The 21,363-nt window shown below is 31.4% G+C and overlaps 1 protein-coding gene across 5 annotated transcripts; it reads right to left on the bottom strand.

Moving 5' to 3' along the window:
* Positions 1-512: 512 nt before the first annotated feature.
* LOC148619884 (uncharacterized) lies at positions 513-21,196 on the bottom strand. 5 transcript variants are annotated; one of them, XM_088580261.1, is made up of 13 exons: positions 21,139-21,185; positions 18,483-18,596; positions 17,295-17,408; positions 16,127-16,181; positions 14,803-14,906; positions 13,768-13,885; positions 12,832-12,898; positions 12,210-12,237; positions 10,976-11,002; positions 6,730-6,898; positions 6,128-6,263; positions 4,742-5,286; positions 513-2,823 (listed from the first exon to the last, which is right to left on the bottom strand). In XM_088580261.1, the coding sequence occupies exons 2-13, from the start codon at positions 18,538-18,540 to the stop codon at positions 2,736-2,738; spliced, it is 1,509 nt and encodes a 502-aa protein (XP_088436387.1). In that variant the 5' UTR covers positions 18,541-18,596; positions 21,139-21,185; the 3' UTR covers positions 513-2,735. The 5 variants fall into 5 exon arrangements, with proteins under 5 accessions (XP_088436387.1, XP_088436392.1, XP_088436388.1 ...); XM_088580266.1 differs by having other exon boundaries at positions 5,081-5,286; positions 21,139-21,183; XM_088580262.1 differs by having other exon boundaries at positions 1,857-2,823; positions 21,167-21,196.
* Between the last annotated feature and the right edge of the window lie 167 nt (positions 21,197-21,363).

Genomic DNA, 21,363 nt, shown 5'->3' with positions numbered 1-21,363 from the left:
TCAGTTAAATGAACTTCGATCATACCAAAACAAAACTCCTCCAGAAATAAAGTAAATCTGCCAGTCTGAAAGAGATCCAGTTTAGACATGGTTGAAAAACGAGGAACAACCGGGAACCAGAAATTGGCAAAATTGGAAGTAAATAAACAGTAAAATATACAAATTTAACAAATGACAAATCAGCGAATCCGTGGAAAAATCACATCCATGGTTTAGACAAGTCTCACTGCAATGAGACCTGTCCAAATGGACCCTATTTTGTTTGGTTAGAACAGGTTTTTAATTTGAACAGGTACATAATGTTGTGAAATTGATATGATGGGACTTCAGAAGATCATGTGAAAACTGGTTTACATAAGTTACTGGTTTATCTAGGTATTGGTTTAGAACAGTTCATTGTATAAGCATTTTAAGAGTGTGCTTTATATTGTTTGGTAAATATTCCTACTTTGTTTACAACATCACAGATGTTGACAGTTTAATGTAGTTTAGTAATATATGTGATAGTATAATAAATAATACATATAATATTATTTAAAATAAGAAATATCATACATGTTTCATTTTATCATAAACATACATGTACATGTTGTAAGTAAAAGGAAGGAGAACATGATTAAAACATATATACACTTATACATATAGATAACACAAATTATACACATAAAATTTAAAAATTTTCTGTGGAAATTTTCTTTTCCCAGTATGAAGTATTATTTCCCTTTTTGGGACATTGTTACACCAAAACACATCAACATGGGAATAGCCCTTGAAAAAATAAGCAGCATAGCATGCAAATGTCTTCCATTTTGGTTTTTTTTTTTAAAAATGAAAAACTGGAAGAAAACAAAAATAAAAAAAGCTTTCTCCAACAGAGAATCACTGTATCAATAATAAAAAAAAAAATATCTCAGAGTTTTACAAACAGAGGGATGCAGTTTCTATACCAGTATTTATCCATCAAAACACATAAAAATAAAAAAGCAGAACATGTACACCATATCTAATTGGATTTTCATTTTTACATTATTTCAGGTGTACCTTTATTGAGGAGGAAACAATTCATTGCAATATCCATGTATCACAATACAATACGATATATCTGACTGAGGTTTTGATACGATACAATAAAGGTCAAAATACAACTTTTTTTTCCAAACAATTGATGAAATTACCAAGCAAATAAAAAAGTAGGACATGTCTTGTGAGGAAAAATCCATTATCTTTTTTAAAATTAGTTATAGACTCTGAGAATGAAACCCGGCTTCAACAAAATTCATCAATTTTAAATCTGTTGAATATTTTCTTTTCAAAAGAAGAAAATATAAAGGACAACATGCTGTTGCGTATCATATCGAAATGTATTGTAACTGTCAACATCTCTCTCTCTTCCCTTGATTACTCTTATATCACAATATGTATCCTATCGTGAGGTAGGTGTATTGTCACAGTTCTAACCTCTATATTGCTAATATTGTAGACATTCAATACCATCAAATACAGCAAATTTGGATAATATACTAGTAATCAATCCTTCACCATTAGTAGTCTTAAAAAATGACACTTTAAACATGAAAACTGGATACATTAATCTCTGAACTTGAATAATACTTAAGCATAAGCATAGGCATACATTTCTTAAATTTGATTCATGACTTTTTTTTTCAATTATTCAGTGATATTTCTGCTCAAAGAAAATTGAGTAAAGTGTAACCAAATATTTTAGGTATGAATGAATATATACAAAAAAAGTATAGTGACAGCAAATGTATTACCCTTTCAATACCAAACACAGTTTTAATTACTGGACTCAAATGTTAAACTAGATCTTGTGATAAGAGAAAACCTGCATCCTATTTTTTTTTTAATGAAGGCTAAAACACCTGAACTTGTGATGCAGTACAAAATATGTAATCGAGCTTGTCGTCCAGCATTTCATGATAAACAGCATTCATGTCTGAAAAGATTTGGTTGAATAAATAAACATCAGAAATCCATAAGTATTAGGACAAATGAACTAATTGGTATGAGGATCAGTATAAACCCTTGACACAATGAGTTGGGTTACATGCACAATTTTTTTTATATAACACTCAAACCCGAAGATACAACATAAGACATGGCTACCCACATTACTTGTTAGTAAACTGACAGTTAACTATTGTAAAGTTTGAAGATGAAACAACCCACAGTTATAAATAGTTAAACCAACTATGACAATATTAGTCATTATGCATACCAAACATTATGAACTTATATTTTTATTGAGATGTCAGACCTCTACTTCAAAGGCAACCAAAAAAGCAGAAATTGCCAAAATCTGAGAAAAACTTACAGCAAAAATACAACCAAATTGGTAAAATCAGGATATGACAAAGTGGATTATTACTTTAAAATAAAAGGCAATAATGTCTTAAATATAACCAAAGGAGGTTTCTTGGCAGCATGCATACGCATTAAAATCAATGTCTACCAACAATGTACCTAGTAATGTCAAGAAAACACCTAAAAAGCAAGGGTAAATATCTTCCTGCCGGAAATCGTTCCTTGTCATGATACATCAATCCTATCACATAAAATCTTGCACCAATAAAAAAAGAACTTCTATATACATATCACAAAAGTCTAAAAAAAAATCCTGTTTAAGCTTCAGAGCATCTGTTAGATTCTTTCTTCAACTCCCAAGCAGCTATCAGATTCAGATTCAAACTTCTAAGCATCTGCAAGACATTGATTCAAACTTCTACAGGATCTGTGGCCTCCTCTGGATTAAAAGGTAAAATTTCATCTGCTAAACTTTCCATATCATTATTATCTTCGGCACTAGAAATGAAAAAAAAATTAAATGATGACAAATAATTAAAATTGACCACAAAATAAGTACTATCTTATACAATGTACATTTCTGAAAATGGCATCATACTGTATAATGGGCTACTTTCCTGGTGATTTAAGTACTTCTCCGTCTAAGAATCGGGCAAAATGTACATAAGGTGGGACACATGAAGGGAAAAAAAAACCACAGATTTTATTTCATTAACTAATTAATTATACCCGATAACCACCAGAAATAAGCATCAAAATGTTTGTAAAATTTGCCTTTTTAAGATATTAATGGGTCAAATTTAGTTGAAATGCAATACAGAAAAATGGCAGAAAATTTTCCCACACTCTTTGCCTATTTAAGCAGTCAAAAAATATCTACGTCACAGGTGCTTCAGAATAAACTTAAATAGCTTTTTGGTTGTTTTCTAGATGTACTGAATATATTTTAGTCAAAAATGACTAAATTGAGAAAAATGATATGCCATCCATTGCCTGATTCTTATACAGAATGGTACTTAATTACCCTATATACATGGTAGATATAATACACAAAATAAAAAAAAAAACAGGAATTAGAGGTATGAAATATGAATTTAATCTGAAATTTAAAAAAAGAATGATTGCATTTTTATTTGTTCGTAAAAGCAGTAAGTTGTTTCTAAATGAAAGTTAGCTTTAACAAGTGTAGTTACTATTTTTTATTTTACATACATACTGTGGTTTCATTTTTATTTGTTGGGTACTTCTTTTCATGGTTTTCACAGATAATGCTGAACCACAAAATTAAAGTTCCCACAAATAATTATTTCTGTGGATGAATGTTTACTCAGTTTAATCCATCTCGGTCATGTGATAAGGGAAGCCATATCGAGTGGTCAACATTCTGTCACCCTTGTCACTCTTAATTATTGAATTAAACAGAATATCAATTGTTTAATGGCCCAAAATCACCTAAGGGCTATTGAGTTACCTTAAGCCAATTTCCTCAGAAAGCGGTTATCATAAAAGTGACGTTTGGTAAACTCTGGGTTTACCACTTTCCGTTTGCCATTCAACTAGTAATGGCTCCTCAAGTTTTTCATTTACAAAAATTTTGACTAACCAGAACCTTCACTTGTAGTCACAGGCCTCTGTTTAAGATAGAGCCTCACGCTCTGTCGGAAACAGAGGCCTGAGCTTGCAGTCCATAAAATGAGAACAGGAGTCTTGAATACCTGACAGATGTATTGTCTTAAATTCCTGACAGATGTATTACACATGTTTCAGTCATAATCAAAATAACTTATGCAACAAGGCTCTAATTTCTTTTTAATGTTAGTGTGCTAAAACATGTTCAAAATTTTTTTTCTAATGTTTAAATGATTTAAATACTTACAAAGCTGTCGTCTAAAATCTTGAGCAAAAGTATTTTGCTTCAGTGATAATTTACCGGAAATTCGTAAATTATTAAAAATTTTATTGACTCACTGGCACAAACCACAAATTAAAGTATCCAACGAAATGTCTTTTTTCCTCTAACCATGAAAATTAATATCCACAAAAAAACCAAAAAAACTAAACTACAGTAAACCAATGACTTTCGTACTAAGATTTTCATTCATGAAAGTGAATTAGTTGTGAAGATGAAAAACAAAATTATCTAGTAAAATGACAAATGATCACCCACTTGGAAGTTAAAGCCATGGGTTTTCAATTTTTGAACAAAACCGAATGGTAAAACTCAATAAGAAGTTACAAGCTAATTTTGTAAAACCTAGTAGAAATTAAATTTGTTTTGGATTGTTAAAATCACATTCTAATTTTTACTATAACATTGCTATTACAAACGATCAGTTCCACTACACACCTACACACAAATATATTAAAAACTTGCCTGTCTCAGAATTAAAGTTTTAAATAATTTTACAAGACCTACTCGACATAAAGCGAAGACACTGACGATGAACGGGATCCAGGCTCCTGAGGCTGATCAGATATGAATGTGGACATGACCCTATTTTCCCGATCACTGTAAGAGCTGGCAGGTGCATAGATCTCAGACTTAGCAGGGCTTGGGTCATAATAACGTCCGTTAGCAAAGTAACCCACAGAATTGTCTCTAGGATAATGTGCAATATTGGTGGAGCTACGAACAAGCCTTGGGTCTTGCTTTTTTGATTTTTTGGATGTGAATGTTGTGAATGAGGAATGAATCTGTGCATGTGGCAGAGTGCTGCTACGATATTCCACAGGAACAGGTGTGCTGCTATAGTACCCCGTATCGGAATGTTGTGACAATGAACTTGGCTGACTATGATGATGAGGCACATGATGGTGGACAGGAGACGACACTTCTTCCTTAACTGCATTGTTGATCAGCGGTACTGCATACTGATGTGGTTTGTTCTGTTTGTCTACAGGGACATCGATGTAGGAGATTTTGCTTATAGAAGTTTCTTCAGCAGCGTGGGTATTTTGATCCTTTGAAATTAAAGAGAATCTTCAATGTTTCAATTACATAAAACATATATATATTTCACCTTTCTTCCAATATTACTTTATTATAAACAATATATATTACTAAAGCTAAAAACTACATTACCAGGCTAGTAGCCAGAACATTTTTAGGGGGGTTTGGAGGGAAGTTATTTGGATGAACATTTTTAGACTTTAATATTGTTTAATGAATTTAAAGTGATTATTTTTTTTGGCAGTTTTTCTCTTTTTTTTGTCTCCTAGAGGGGGAGGGTTCCCTCGCAAACTCAGAACCCCCTCGCTTACAGGTATGAACACAGTGGAAAAACTACATGCATGTCACAGAAAAACTTCAATTGTTTAAGTTATAAACACAGTCTTTCAATTTAGAGTAGCTGTCAATTACTGGGTCATATGTGACAACTATTTAAACTTAAATACAAATCTCCAAAAGAACATACAAGTGTTCTGTGGTGCTGCCTATAAAGTAAGACATATTTCCTACCTAGACATCTATTTGATTAAACATCTTCAGGCAGATACTTCATTAATTTCAGAATGAGAACATTTAATCAATCAAACAGACCCTGCTAGTCTTACATGCTGAATGGAACATTTATTACACTAGCTGACAGAACCAATGACCCACAGGTAGACATGTCATCCCACTCAGACACATTACTTGGACTCCAAGCCAACCTGTCATCACTCTGTCATGACTACCAATTTAAGCCTTACATGCCATAGGAAAGACTTGGCCAGGAATCAAACCCCTAAACTTCTAGCTACACCACCACTAGACAACTCAGGTGATCTTCTCACTTGTGAAAGTGCTAATATTAGCTACCTGTAAATCCATATGATAATCCTCTAACATCTGTTGAGCCCATTGCAGTAGGCCAGGAGCATCAGAAGGAACACTTGCTCTAGGATCCGTCTTGTTTAGTAGCACCAATACTCTACATAACTGGTGGATCACACCTCTGAAACAAAACAATGATTAACATACAGGATTAGTGAAAACAAACTATCAAGGGGAGGAGAGTGAAGGTTTGACCTAGACGGGAAGGGTGATTGTCTAATACCCTAAATAATGTAAATGAATTAATTTTTGTGGTGTTCTAATTTTCACTGTTTTTGCAGTTGACAGAAAAGCATAAAAAATGGTACCAGCAAACATGATTTTAACACTATACAATGTTTATCATTTTTGAAACCGACAAATTTTTACCCACTCTAGTAAGGGAAATTATTCATTTTTCAAAAACATTTTACCTTGAAGTAACAGGGAACCAGTCTAGACTTTAACAGTGCTTGTACTGAAATGACCATAAAATGTTTAGGATAGGCACAAAAAATAATAAAATAGGGAAGGTATCAGAAAACAGACATATAATTTATTTTTGCCTTACATACTAACTGAGATTATATTTTATTCCTTGCCTATACCTGTATGTAGGAACTCGTGGATCATTTAAATCCATGGATCTGAGACGAGCTCGGATATTATTTAGTAATGTTAACAGCGTAGAGGCTTGCGGCTGTAATTTCTGTAATTCTTTGTAGTAGTTTTCATTATCTATTGCACTTGACCCCATCACAGCACCTGCATCATTTTCTACAAAAAAGAGTTTCGAAAATAATTAGTCTATGGTAGTTAAGTCACATTAATTATAGCAGCAATTTCCCTTAGGTTGTACCTTCAGATAGAGTTGTCTTTCTTGAAATTTATTACATATATCTCAATTAAACAAAACCGATACTAACAATTTATTTGTTTAATTAATTATGATTGTATTATTCCTTACATGAAAATTCCATTATAATTTAAGCCATCATTGCTACAATGAAATTTTTAAATTTTTTGTCAGAGAGGTTGATTTTCTCAAGATATTAAAGCCGATTTGCCAGATATGCCTAGGGTCAGATATGCATCCAGATAATGTTAATAATAAACAGAGGAGATCAAATCACCAAATAACTGGAAATCATCTTTGTAAAATAAGACAAGCTAACATTGAATTGCCAAATATGGCTTGCAATTCAATCTTTAAGAAAAATCAATTTTGTGAATATTGATGTTTTACTCAGATTCAATAATTTATAGAGAAGTCCAAGGTGATGAAATTAGTAAATAAAAAATTTAAATATTTATCGTGAATTTCAATATACAAAAATATAAGCTGTGCTGCTTATATTGAATTCAATTTGATTGCTTCTATTTAAGCTAGTTTGAAGTGGAGTGATTTAAGACTTGACAAAACATCCACTTCACTGGTGGTTACAAGGTCAGCCAGTTCAATGCTACATTTTACAATGTTCTACTATGAATACAATAAGTTTTAAAGTTAGCCTTCATTACATTTTCATAAACAGTGATGTTGTTGGCTTTTTTTAAACCTACCTTACCCTTGTTTTAATGGGAAAATATGCAGGGGCGGATCCAGACATTTTAAAAAGGAGGGTGCCAGCTGAGGTTGTTTAGAAAAAGGGGGTCCTAGGACAATATACTACATTTTTTTGTCAATTTTACACATGCACATGACAAATGTTTCAATAAGAAGGGTGGGTGCTAACTCCTTGCACCCTATCTGGATCCACAACTGAAATATTTGACATTTTTTATATTAGAAAATTTGCAATAACTGTACAAGACCTTGATTTTGTAGTTTAAATGATTAATTTTATAGAGAATGTCATGATTAAGTCAGGTTGTAAACATTTAATCAGTGTAATGATGAACAGAAACACCATATCTTATCCTTCTACTTCCAACAGGGTATAAGTTTTTTGGGATTAATCTAGAGCCCATTTTTTTTTAATAATTGGGAAACTTTCACCAGGGGAAACTGGGGGTAATGTAAGCCATACAAAATCACTAACATAGGAGTACTGTAACTTTGTTAGATTGATTGATTGATTGTAGTTTAATGTCTTGTCAGAAATTTCATATTTTTTAGGATAAGAACTAGTGATCAACTGAATAGTGTCTGCTGTATACTAGTCTGGTGTGCTGAACTAGATTTTTAACGTGCTGGCTCATAAAAGCAAAGGCCCGAAGGTAGGCATGTCATTCCCCTCGGACAAACTACTCTGACATTCAGTCAACCAGTGACTACCAATTTGAAAGTCTTTGGTATCACTTAGTCAGCGATTGAACCACAGGACTATTGATATAGTTAACTTTTCAAGAAGGATCAGTTCTCTTAAAAATAGGGCATTCATGAAACATTAAGTGATACCCTGCCATGTAATGGTGAAAAATGTTCAATTGGCCAAATTCCAAAACCACAGCTTGAATTTTGTTGAAAATTAAACATAAGCTGTATTTTATGGTACTTAACAACAGTGCAATGCTGCCAAAATATTCATTAATCTGTTCTAAAGTAGTCATCTGGAAACCCTCAGAAAACGGACAGACGGACACACAACTTTTCTGAAGGTATCATATAATACCTCGTCACTTGATGTGAAAGGATGTAAAAAAGGGTTACATAAGTGATGTTTAGGAAATAAAATATAAACATGAACAAAATAGCTACTGAAAAGGAAAAGAAAACTAATATAAACATACATGTAGTTATAACAAAATGATTCATACAGGTTTTAGTACATGAAAAAATATAGTATTAATCACTCCAAATCATAAAATGGTCAGTTTCAGTAAAATAAAATAAAACTTTCATGCTAATGGCTCAAGCAATACAAAAACAAAACAAAATGAAAAAAAAATTAAGTGACGTACGTAACTTTACTTTTTTCCCCTGTTTTGGAAAAAAAAGTGGAAATACATGTGATAAAAAAGAAACTGCTCAGCTTATAATTCATCAGATAAAAAACATTTAATTTTTCTAGGAGTAGAGTTTCATGTAAGCCAAATTATTTTTCTCTATAAGATTTATTTAAATATTTTTTTAATGGTCAAATTAAAGGGCAGAATACTTTTTTTTTCACACCAGAAGCTGGCCAAATCATTAACTTTTTATGGAAATAACAAGATTACTTTGTCTATAAAATCCAAGCCCCACCTGAAAATCAATTGGTCTGTGCCTAACACTAATAAGAGTAATAAACGGTTGAAAATGAACACAAGGAAACTAACATGCAGGAAAAGTAAATAAAAATTGCTAAATTACATACAAGTTAGATTTTAAGTAAGGTACATTTTTAAAGATTTGAATTCATCACATACATAACACAAGTGTAGAGGAAATTAGAGAACTTGGGAAGGAGGAAGAGGAGTCAGAAGTAGATTTAATTTGATATTTTTATCTACCCTCAAAATAATAACTTAATAATTCAATTTCATTCTAAATGATAATTAAAACATACGAGTTAATTACCACTGTTTATCAGAATTTTTTTCACTCCTTGTATTAAACATAGGGCTACAATAATGTAGCTCCTTTGACTTCTTGTATAAAATTTATATTTTAATCTTAAAATTCCTTAGTATTTTAGTTCTAATGCTGTTTATGAGAGATTATTTCTTGAAACATGTGTCCAGCTTACCAAAATTAGCAATTTCTATATGATTGGTACTTTTGTATTTATTGCCAAATTTTATCATTGTTTTACCATGGGCTTTTGCCATTGATGTTGCCATATCTTACCCAAAGGTGTAGCATAGTGTATAATAATGACATACATGGCCAGGCCGTGGTTCAACAAAGATAAAATTAAGTCTCTGTGAATTACTTTGATTATAGTTTCTTCATGCCTATGAACAGATGAAACATATATATTGCCCAAACCAAGAAACCGTTGTGGAACAATTTGGGTAAAACCTGTAAAACTTATCAATGATGCTGGAAATAAGACAGTCCTATGTCATTTGTTTATTGTCGTTTTAACACAGGTGTGGTCTGAAGATGTTTGAAGCACATTATATCAGAATAGAGTTCATACAATAATGATGTTCAGGATATAGAGATGAAACAAGAAATACTGTAATCAATCTCACAAAGAGAATACCCCCTCGTTTAAAATGAAGTTAAATATATAACCTGTAGATTCAATTATCTCCCTTTGGAAGATAAGATTTCATAAAAATAGGAGGATTTGCCCTTACAAGGTTTTAACATGTAAAGGCCTTTAATTGAATTATTTCCCTTAGAAGCCTCCGACAGTACATTTGTTGTAACTACATTCCTTCGTGCACATCGCAATATGATCCCCAACCATCCTATAAGTCTCATAAAAATTCCTTGAGCGGTTGAGGAGTGACACTTAAAAAAAATGTGGACAGATCGACAGATGGGGTGATTCCAATATACTCCCAAAAACTTTGTTGGTGGGGGTTATTATGACAATCACCTAACAGGTAGCTGACTAGAAAATGGAGGAGTTTAAAACATCCCACCATTCTACAGGAATATAAATCTGTATTCGATAGAGATCTGAAATCAAAACCTCACCTGTCCAGTTTACTATCTATGCCTTCTAGGAGGGGGTTGTCACATATAAAATTCATTATACAGATCAATCGTAATCACAAAATAAATGTAAGTGAATTAAAATAATAAGCTATATAAAGAGAGAAATAGATAAAACAGTATTAAAATAATGTTTAACTGCTATTATATGTCTTATGAAGTGTGGTAAAATTAGGGCCTAGGTGTAAGAACTAATAGCATTACATGTTGTATGCATAAATACAGCGTGCAAAAAAGTAAACTTTACAGCTTTTAAATACCATTTTTGTGGCCTTTCTTCCCTTTTCCTGTTAAAACATGTTCTTGTTAGAAAGAATGTATGAAGCCTCTAGATTTACAAAAGTGATCTGAATGATATTGACAGAAAATCAATCTAATTTAAAGCCATATCGCTTTAAATTTTCTGCTATGTTATGGAAGCAATGGGATATCTACTTTACATTACATTGACAGAAAATTATCTTACAGTGTCAATATTGCTATAAATAATTATAAAATGATAAAAATGGAGAAGGATTTAGATTTAGAGAAATCCAGTTGAAAAATAAGTAAAGCTTTGAAATTAAAGCATAAAGCACAAATTGTATATAAGTAAATAACAATTTACCCCAAATGTATGACATTATAATACATGTATATCTGAAGGATGCAAAAATAGTATAAGAGGGTACACAACACCTAAGGGAAATAAATCCAAAAAAAAATCAGCAAAACATTTTATTTTGTGACATTCTAATATAATACTCAAAGCATCTTAGTGACCAAAAGTTTTGTTGATGAAGCTAACTATATGTTCACTGAAACATGTGTTAATTTCTTAAAATTTAAATATTTTTCTTCTTTTATCAAAGTAAAATGCAGAATAAAATTTCAAGAAAATTTAAATGAGCCAAATAAATTTTAGAGAATATGTTAGGTAGCCCCTCAAGTTCTGCAAAATAACATGGAATCAAAGAACTAAACTGGAGGAAATTTTTTAGGCTATATTACCAAGAATCTATTTGGCTCTTACTATCAACCTTCCCAATGCTTTTTGTATATGTACATGTAGGCATCTTTTTTTACAATAAAGTCAACATTTTTCTGCATCTGTAATACTTGGAATTTATCAAAACTCTTCCAAATAGAACCATGTTACTTGTACATCAATTATGCAACACCATTGAAAACAAAGTAAATCAGTACCAGTATATTTGCTGTCTTAAATAGGTTCAAATGCAAAAAAATATATTTTTTCTAGGAGTTCGACTGAAGAATTACATGCCAGGTGGTAAATTTCACAAAAAGTTGCATGTATAAAATTGATCAAAAGTCAGAACAAAGAAAAGCACATTGGGATATCAAAACTTACAATAGATTTTACACTAACCCTTATATAACATCTTGAGAATCTAATTCCAGGTGATATTCTGCTTTCTATACCCTACTGAAATGTATTAAGGATAAATAATGTAAAATCATTGACCATCTTGTACTATTATAAAACTTACTTACCAAAACCTTTGTTTTCAAAAACAGGTATCTAAAATTGAAAATAGGTGGGTTTAGATAAAACAAGAAAAAAACTGTCAAAATCTAAATTTCTGAATTTCTAATCTAGATGTAGGTCAGGCAATTTGCTTCCAAAGTTACTCATTAACTAACCTTCAAAAACCTTCTCAGAAATGAAACTATTTTTCAAGCATTGCATACTACCACAATCACTGGTTTGGAATACCTAGGGGGCAGTATCTCTGAAAAGCACAGCATTTCTTCATTGAAGCTCTTCATTTGGAAAAAAATATCAGCAAAAAAAAAAATACTAAAGCATCAACAATGGGACAATTCAAGTACATGTATATCAAAATCCATAAACATGGCCTGAAAGTGGCAACAGGAAACCAAGATGATCTTCATACACAATGTAGTGAACCGAATAAAATTGATTAAAAATAAATGTAATCAATTATTTTGTAATCCTTTCATGAAGCAAGAATACTGTTTTGCATCAAATTTTACTAGCAAAAACATCCCTCGAACAATATCTTACAAATATGCATAGTAATGAGAATGAGTGAAAATGGGTCTTTTTCTCTTGAATAATAAGCTGCATCTTGATCAATAAGGAGATACATACCTGGGTAAGATTCCCTAATTGCATATTTTGTGGTTTGTATTTTTTCTGCTGTAAGTTGATCTTTTTTCTACAAGAATATCAAACAAATTCAATTTATGACGGTCAATTTTACAAAACACCACAAAACACACCAATCTAGTAATACCATTGTAAATAGCAGTATGCTGTACATGTGTTTCAAGGTGTAACCACTCGTCAGTAGCACATTGATTGAATTTAAGGGGAAATACTTGCTAAATGCAAGTTGAAACTTAATTTTGCTGGTAGAAATTATTTCCACTTGCTAAAATTTGCTAGTGGAATTCCATATGTTGCCATATAGGTTAAGTCCAGAAATAATCCAAAAAACTTAAATTTAGCTAGTGGAAAAATTTCTTAAATTCAATCCCTCTAGCATGAGAACAAAATTAAAAATAAGATCAACATCCAAAATTAAAATAGTCAACAAGGAGTTATCAAAAAAAAAAAACCAAGCAAATCAAAATAGAAAGACCAATTACAGTACTGAGAACAACTACAATACAAGAACAGAAGACTAAGCGTTTAGGGCTTTTGAATTTCTTACACTTAGATTCATTTTGTTGTATGTATATTGTTAAATGTGTACAGTGTACTTTATGTAAAACAGCATGCCACTTGCTTCACTAATTTAACAAAATTTTGTTCTTTATCTGTGAAGATCAACAATAACCTATAATAACCACACTTATAATATCCACAATTACTATAACTCTGTTAATTTAACACTAATTTGACTTTTTAAAAAAACATTATTCTGCTTTAGAAGCCAAATTATAGAAAACAAACTATTTTCTAAAGTCACCATGGCAACCAAGCAATGGTAAGCAAGCAATGGCTCTAAATCATTCTGGAAACCAAATTACGGCAAACAAAATTTTTTTCTTAAGTCACTATGGTAACTATTTGTATCTTTACCTTGTTCTTTTGTAATGACAGTAAAATATGGTAGTAACAATAATACATAGAAGTACACCTCCAGCTACACCACAAGCTACAGCTATGATTAGTTCTGTACTGTCTGTAGATTCTGTTTCTATAGAATATAAAAACAAGGTATTATTAGAATTTGGAATTATTCTTGATTTAAGGGGGTACCTAACATCTCTAAAATTTATTTGGCTCATTTAAATTTCTTGAAATTTTATTCAGTGTGTTACTTTGAAAAAAAAAGCAAAATGTATAAATTTCAAGAAATTTTTGCCACTTGTTTCATTGTAATAAAGTCAATGAACACATAGTAGATTTTTGTAGTCATGTCACCATGACTACAGGGGTTAGTAGTAAGTTTTCCTAGCCTTTCGTTATTCAATTTACCTTACTCCTGAGCCATGCCGGCATGACTAACCCTTTTAGTTAAGGTAAGTTTAACAAATTATATCCTTTGTCATTTTATAAATTCAAAAATAATTCCAAATTAAAAAAAATATCTGCTTGAAGCATTTTTAAATTGAAGCCTCATTATTTTTCAGTTTGAAAATCTTTCTTTTTATACTTAATTTTTCATGCTAAATTTTCCATTGGAATGAAGATAGTTTCTGAACTTATGGAGCACTGACCATGTTTAAACTTTAAAACTCATACTCATGAATCTTGATATATACAGGTAAGAAACAAATTACCGGTAGGTAAATTTCATGCACACAAATGCAAAGATAGATTTATGTACATTAAACATTCTTCACATGAAATATTCTGAGAAACGATCCTCCCCACTATTGTCCACTCATAGGTGGACTGAGTTTCAAACTATACTTTTCATTCAACCATAAATAGAGGTATGTAATAAAATTTTATGTACAATGTACATATGCAATAAATACCACAGTTGTGATGAATACCACAGTTGTATTCAATCAGACACAGACATGAACATTTTTATACATTGGGTGGGCAGAGATGAAAATCCATTATTTTTTAACTGGCCTAACCTTTAACAATGTTAATACTTACGCTTACAAACATTTCCCTGAAGGCTGCCATCAGTAACAACCTTGGTTTCACCAACACATTTATCTAAACATTCTCTGGTTAATTCATCAATAAATTTAGAGCACCTAAAACAAAAAAAAGTATCAAATCTATTGTATCAGATATCTGTATAAATTCAAATTCAGGCTCTGAAAGAGGTCGGTACTGATCATACATAAGTATAGGCTCTAACGAGCCTGAATCCCTCATCTGGCTTGATACGGTGAACTGTACAATGTTTTTTTTTTCATGGATAAAATATTCAAATAGTCACTATGTACAGGGTATTCTAAGGAACAATCGTAACTTCCATAGAACTCTATCCAGTAGTTTCTATGGAGATGTTTTGTCTAAACAATAACATCAAAAATAGCAAAACAAAAATCATTCAAAACAGGCAAGTATTCCAAAAATAATTCAAAACAGGCAAGTATTCCAATAAGGTGTCAACTGAAAACAGGCTAGTATTCCAACAAGGTGTCAACTGAAAACAGGCAAGTATTTTAACAAGGTGTCAACTGATTTTACAAAAATATAACCAAAGATAGATCTCAATATGTTTAACACTTTTCTCTGAAGTCAGAATTTAACCAAACCTAATGTTTTTGGAGATATAAGGGAAAATGCTCTGTTCTAATAAGTAACAGCAGCCATGTTTTTCCATGGATCAAAAACTGAAGCCAAAACTTTGTGCAGGATATCCTAAGGAAGAGCCAAACACATTTATTAAATTCTATCCAGTAGTTTCCATTGAGAAGATTTTTGGAAGTAATAACCAGATTTTTATTGTGCTATCTCACAGAAGCAACAGTCTACAGATTGGGAAGTCACCTTAACTGGACACATTATTCTGACAGAGAGCCAACCTGTCATTACTCTTTCTCGCACATTCCCACTGCTTGGCAGAGACTACCAGTTTTAATAAGACTTTTATATGATACGGCCAGAGATCAGACACGTGACCTTGAGACTAGCACACTACCACAAGATAAGTGAGGTCATCATTACTGTGGTTGATACTCAGTAGTAACTTTAAATATAATTCATACCTCAAAATTGGTGGCCAAAGTTTCCAGACCTTTGTTTCAGATTGAGAGATTTCTACAGTATAATTATTCAGAAATGAATTAACAAATGCAATGAGTATACACAGAAATTGGAGTTCAGCACTTCTGTAAATTCCTATCCCAGACTTTAAATACTTGTTTTGCCCAAATTTTGCAAAGTAAACCAAGAAAAGTGGCACCCAACATTCCATAGGTCTTCCACAGTATAGTGACAATGAAAATAATATGATATAGTATACCTGATGCAACTATTCTGTGATGAACACTCTAAGCATCCATCTTGTGAACACCCATCTTCAATAAAAGATTAAAATTTAGTCAATAAATATTTAAACCAAACTGATATAGGAAAATTATAAAATTTTAAAATATGATCTGTGTTACTTGAATACATAAGGCTCTGAAATATTTTATATAACCATGTATAATTTAATTGGATTATTTAAATTCACAAACTGGATTGTTGTCATTCTACAATTAAAAAGTTTTTTTTTATTATTTGGTCCATTTTCTTTCTTTTCAGAGGGTAAATTTCATTTGAGCAAAAACTAAAAAACAAATATCCACTGTCTTACAATCTTATCACCAACATTAGAAAAAAGAAGAGAATAAGAACCTTTTTTATTACAACCTGATAAAGAGATATTCTTTGATTTATTTGTGACTGATGAAAAAAATACATCATTTTTCTCTATTTCACCAAAAAAATTGATAATTTTTATTTCTCTGTGTACATGTAGTACATAGGCCCTGGTCATGAAAATATTTAAATCTCAGAACATTCTGAAATAACATACACTACTGTCCACAGTGGAGATATTATGAGTGGAGTCATAGTGTCTCCACTCTCTACAGTGAGTCTCCATATCAAAAATTGTCTGTAATCGTGTCTTTATACCAAAGTATATTTTATGGTTCTAGCAGATTAACAAAATTCTAGTAATTGAGTAGAAATAAACATTGAAAAGTATAGAAATGGAGCAATTTACTGTGAAGGTACTTTAATTCGTGGATACCAATTTTCGTGGATTAGGGAAGAAACACAAGTTCGTGGATTCTTGAATTCGTGGTTCTGAGGTTTTCACTATACACGTCAATGAAAATCACCTTTTTCGTTGGGAACTAAATTTTGTGGTTTGCCATACCCATGAAAACCATGAAAATTGGTACCCCACGAAAATAATTCTTTCACATATCCCAGTATTGACTGGGAAGAACACGAGTGACTCCACTATGATAAGTGGAGAAATTAAAATTTTGGTTGACAGTTGTGTAGTTATAAATGTACACCAATCAGCTTCTTAAGAGTTTTTTAATGTCACAAACTGTTGAGAAGATTCTAAGCCTTGTAATATTTCATGCTTTGTGGTGCCAAGGACGGTGCTTACTATAGTGATATTGAATTACCTTGAACACAATCATATTGATTTGAATCTAAGGTATAATTCTCAGGACATGTGCAAACATTGTTGATACATGATCCTTTCCATCCACAATCACCATTCTGACAGGCTGAAGATACTAAAGGGTTGAGAAAAGACAAACATATACATGTATATACATATATAATTTAATGCCAGCAAACAATTTAGTTGTGAATTTTCGTGTTTTTATTGGCATTTTCAGAACATTACTTTTCTCACAATTTGCTTGTGAAGATTTCATAGCAACAGTTCACATCAATAACTTAACTTTGACTACAGCAGCATGTTTAATGAAAGTAAGAAAATTCACAAGAAAATACATGTAAAATAAAGAAGTGATTCGAGTTGTCATGAGTTACCAGTAAATCACTGTTACACTAGCTTTCTTTTTCTTATAAAACTGTATACCATTATCAAGAAATTGAAATAATAACAAGCTTTAAGCACTGAAGTTCCTATGCCAAGTTATAATAACAATGTGACCATGGCTCTTGGAAATTTAGGCAGTCAATTTTAGTCACTTTGTCAAATTTCAGAAGTTTTTTTTGTACTGTCATTTTAATCCATTTAGGAGTGTTCTTGATGATGTCATCACTTATTTGTGATTTGGATTTGCTTGCAAAAAAATCCATGGAGTGGCATGAGGCATCAACTTTAAATCATCATAACTTTTTTATTTATCTTTATTGAAAAATTATTTCGGTTCCCTAATCTGCAAATAAAACTCTTATTATCAGTTGCAATTTCAGATAAATATTCAGTGATTATGCTGTGTAGAATTAAACTTTAAAATACAATGATATAGGATTGTATTATAATGAAATATAAGTAAAAACGTATTTTTCAAGTAAGAGAATGATAAATTTACAAACCAAAAATGAATTATTTCATCTAAATAAAACATTTTACAGAACCAAAATTAAACATAAAATAAAAAAGTTATGAAGTTTTGAAAACTGGGATGATTTTACTAAAATTGTCAATTGTTAAGTTGTTTATCTGCCAACCAATTTGACATTTAATGATAAATGCAAATATGACATCACTGATGAGATTGTGAACTCTCCTATTGGTCTTGTGATTGATGATACATGTACATCATGTATTTAATTTTCTATTCATAACAAGTATTTCTTCTTTCAAAATGAAGTGAAATAAAGTAAAAACAAACCAGTATGAACAACAGCTAATAGCAACACCAGCAATAAACAGGGCTGAATAATTCCCATTGAAGAATTTATTTCTCATTCCTTATTTCCATTTTCTTAAGTCCAATTAAACACACCTGAAATAAGTTAAAATAACTTTACTTTAAAGGGCAAATTTGTGAAATTAATTCTAAATGTATCCTTACACATGTATGATGCTATATATATATTTAAAATGAAGCAGGACAACAACCCCAAAAAATTTGTTAATTATATGCTACATGTATGTTGATTTTCCTTCCATTAGGAGTGCCAGATGTTTTCCAGGGGACAGGTTATTTTTTCTAATAAAAATGAGCATGCAGTAGTCCTTTTTCTGGTATTTTATTTACATTACAGGATTTCTTTTCTCTGACATAAATCTTTCTTTTCGTGGTCAGTTCTTATATATTGCAGTCTTCACGAAAGTGCCGGACCAGACCGTTAATATTTGCGTTGGTATGATACTTCCATTTCTACCATTGGACCGAATGTCCAGCAATTATTTCATACAACACCGGAATGATTTTCCTATTTGTATGAAGTGACTTGATTGGTCACTCAGTAATATCATGCAATGAAACAGCCCCATACTAAATCAATATACATGGCGGTGTCGTGTGAAATATATAGGGAAAGCATGAACAAAATATAATAGAAATTCTACTCAAAAGGTATCACCCATTGCCTCATATGGCGTTTGTTAATTTTTCCCCCAATAGTATGGTCTGGCATAAATGTGTTCAGTCCGACAAAAGTTTCATAAATGGTGGACTGGATGTCCTGCAAGAATTTTCAACTTTCATGATATGGTAGTTTAAAAGATGTTATATAAAGATAGCTGAACCAATTTTGCATGAGCTTTCAGGGTTATATGCAAGTTAACCAAATGCACCTATGAAGCATCATCTACATGTATACTGGGGTCTCACTGTATCATGGTAGTTAACTGTTTTCTAGACCGAGGAAAAGTGGATTTTTAGTTTGTCTGAAGTTAGTACAAAATCTAACCATTCATTGCACCAAACCTACTTTTCTAATGCAACATCCTTTACGCACAATAATTTCTTGCAAAAAGGTAAGGTAAATTTCTATGCCTACAAAATGTTTCCAATTGTATCACTGTATTGAAAAGAAAATTCTCTAAAACTATTTTGATTAAAATCAAAAAGCTTGCAATGGTAATTTGTAGGGATGCACTTCAACAACTTTTCAATGGATCATGATAACTTTTAAATCACTATTTCATAATCATTTAGTTTGAGAGCAATTTTCATGACCATAACCATAAAATGGTATGGTCTAAAATGTGTAACCCATACCTGTACCAACTTTTCCCCATACCCAAATACTATCTTGACAATTTTTTCATTATTACTTGTTACTTCCAGCTGAAAGTTGATACACATTTGCAAACTGACATGATGGTAAGGCTAGAATTAATGATTTGTAAAATATTTGTCGAAAAAATTGATTTTATTCGAATTTCTGTTTTAATAAGGTCTAAAATGCGTATTTGACATAAGAACATTACAATGTTATAAAAATTTTCATCGACGATAAATTAAAATTGCATCAGACTCTTTTTATAAGACATTGTTTTTCATTCTGGATAAGATGGTATCCATGATTTGCTGGTACGTGGGATTGATTCTAGGTATGGTATGGAAATCAAACTCAATCATTTCTTTTTTAAAACAATATCAAATCTTTCAAAACTTTATCCAAAGTTTTAAGGTAAAGTTTTAACCTCTTAAAGATTTTTGAAATACGTAAAAATCAGACAGAATAGTGAGAAACAGTCAATAAATAGTTGGATATGGTAACTTTGGGTTACACATTTTAGACCTTTTGACTTCAGAAAACTGACCAAACAAGAAATATCAGAAAAATATACATCATTTCCTTGATGAGAAATGAATTGAAACAGACTTTTTCACATCTCATGCAATTTTCAGTTTGTCAACATACTTTAAGAATGAATATTTTAGCAAAACACTATTTGGGTACATGGAAAAGTTCGTATAGGTACGGGTTACACATTTTAGACCCTACCCCATAAAATTTTTTAAATGGCTGAAAAGTACATATAAATCTTGAATAGGTCCTTATTTTTTATCATTATATCCTTGATAAAAACTTGACAAGTATGTGGTTTCAAAGTTTACACTTAAGTCCCTAGGTCAAGCACAAAAATTACTGAAAATGTGTATTGTTGCATATTCTTAATCTAGTCATACCGTTATACAGTGGGACCTATGATATAGTGGAAACAGAGTATACAATAGCTACTGCCTGTACACCTCCTATTCCTACATCTCAAAGTGCCAAAATATTTAGAAAAAAAGTAGCAAACGTGTACCATACAGAAAAAAAGTTTCAGAGCATCCAAAATCGTACATTCTACTCTAAGAATTTGAGAAATTAATACGAAAATATCCAAGGGTATTCCCATACTGAGCCCATCCTTGACATGTGCAAATCAACATTTTGTCAAATTTTCATGGATCAAGCCAAGAACGTATTAAAAATAAAACTGTAAGACAGTACAATGCTTTAAGGTATTTCCTTTCCAATCATAACATAATTTATGAAATTTTATGACTGTAAAAAACGACGTTAAATTAACAAAGACAACACCTTGCGGTTTTGTTTTGACTCAAAGTACCTGCAACCGGAAGTATATTGGAATGAAAAGATGCTAAAAGGAGACAGTAGATTCGGGCACATCAAAATATTAAGCAAACAGATAAAAAGAACTATAGATGCCTTCTTATTTATTTTACTAGAGCTGTTTTGTCAATATTTCATTATGCTGTCCAATAGCTCAATTGCATATAATATATAGTTCGACTTAAATTTAGA

Source organism: Perna viridis, chromosome 4 (genome assembly GCF_037379345.1).
Source record: "Perna viridis isolate PV_CMFRI_1.1 ecotype Kerala chromosome 4, ASM3737934v1, whole genome shotgun sequence".
NCBI lineage: Eukaryota > Metazoa > Mollusca > Bivalvia > Mytilida > Mytilidae > Perna > Perna viridis.
The sequence above is the reverse complement of the archived record's forward strand: the minus strand, read 5'-3'. Positions and strand labels throughout refer to the sequence as shown.

Bases quoted from the DNA above. Each gene is read 5' to 3' on its own strand.
- LOC148619884 (XM_088580262.1), bottom strand. From the start codon at position 18,540: ATGGGAATTATTCAGCCCTGTTTATTGCTGGTGTTGCTATTAGCTGTT. The intron at 16,182-17,294 runs GTAATTCAATAT...CTTTTATTGAAG, and splicing joins TCAATATGATTGTGTTCAAG to ATGGGTGTTCACAAGATGGA. The intron at 2,824-4,741 runs GTAGGTCTTGTA...TTTCATTTCTAG, and splicing joins GTGTCTTCGCTTTATGTCGA to TGCCGAAGATAATAATGATA.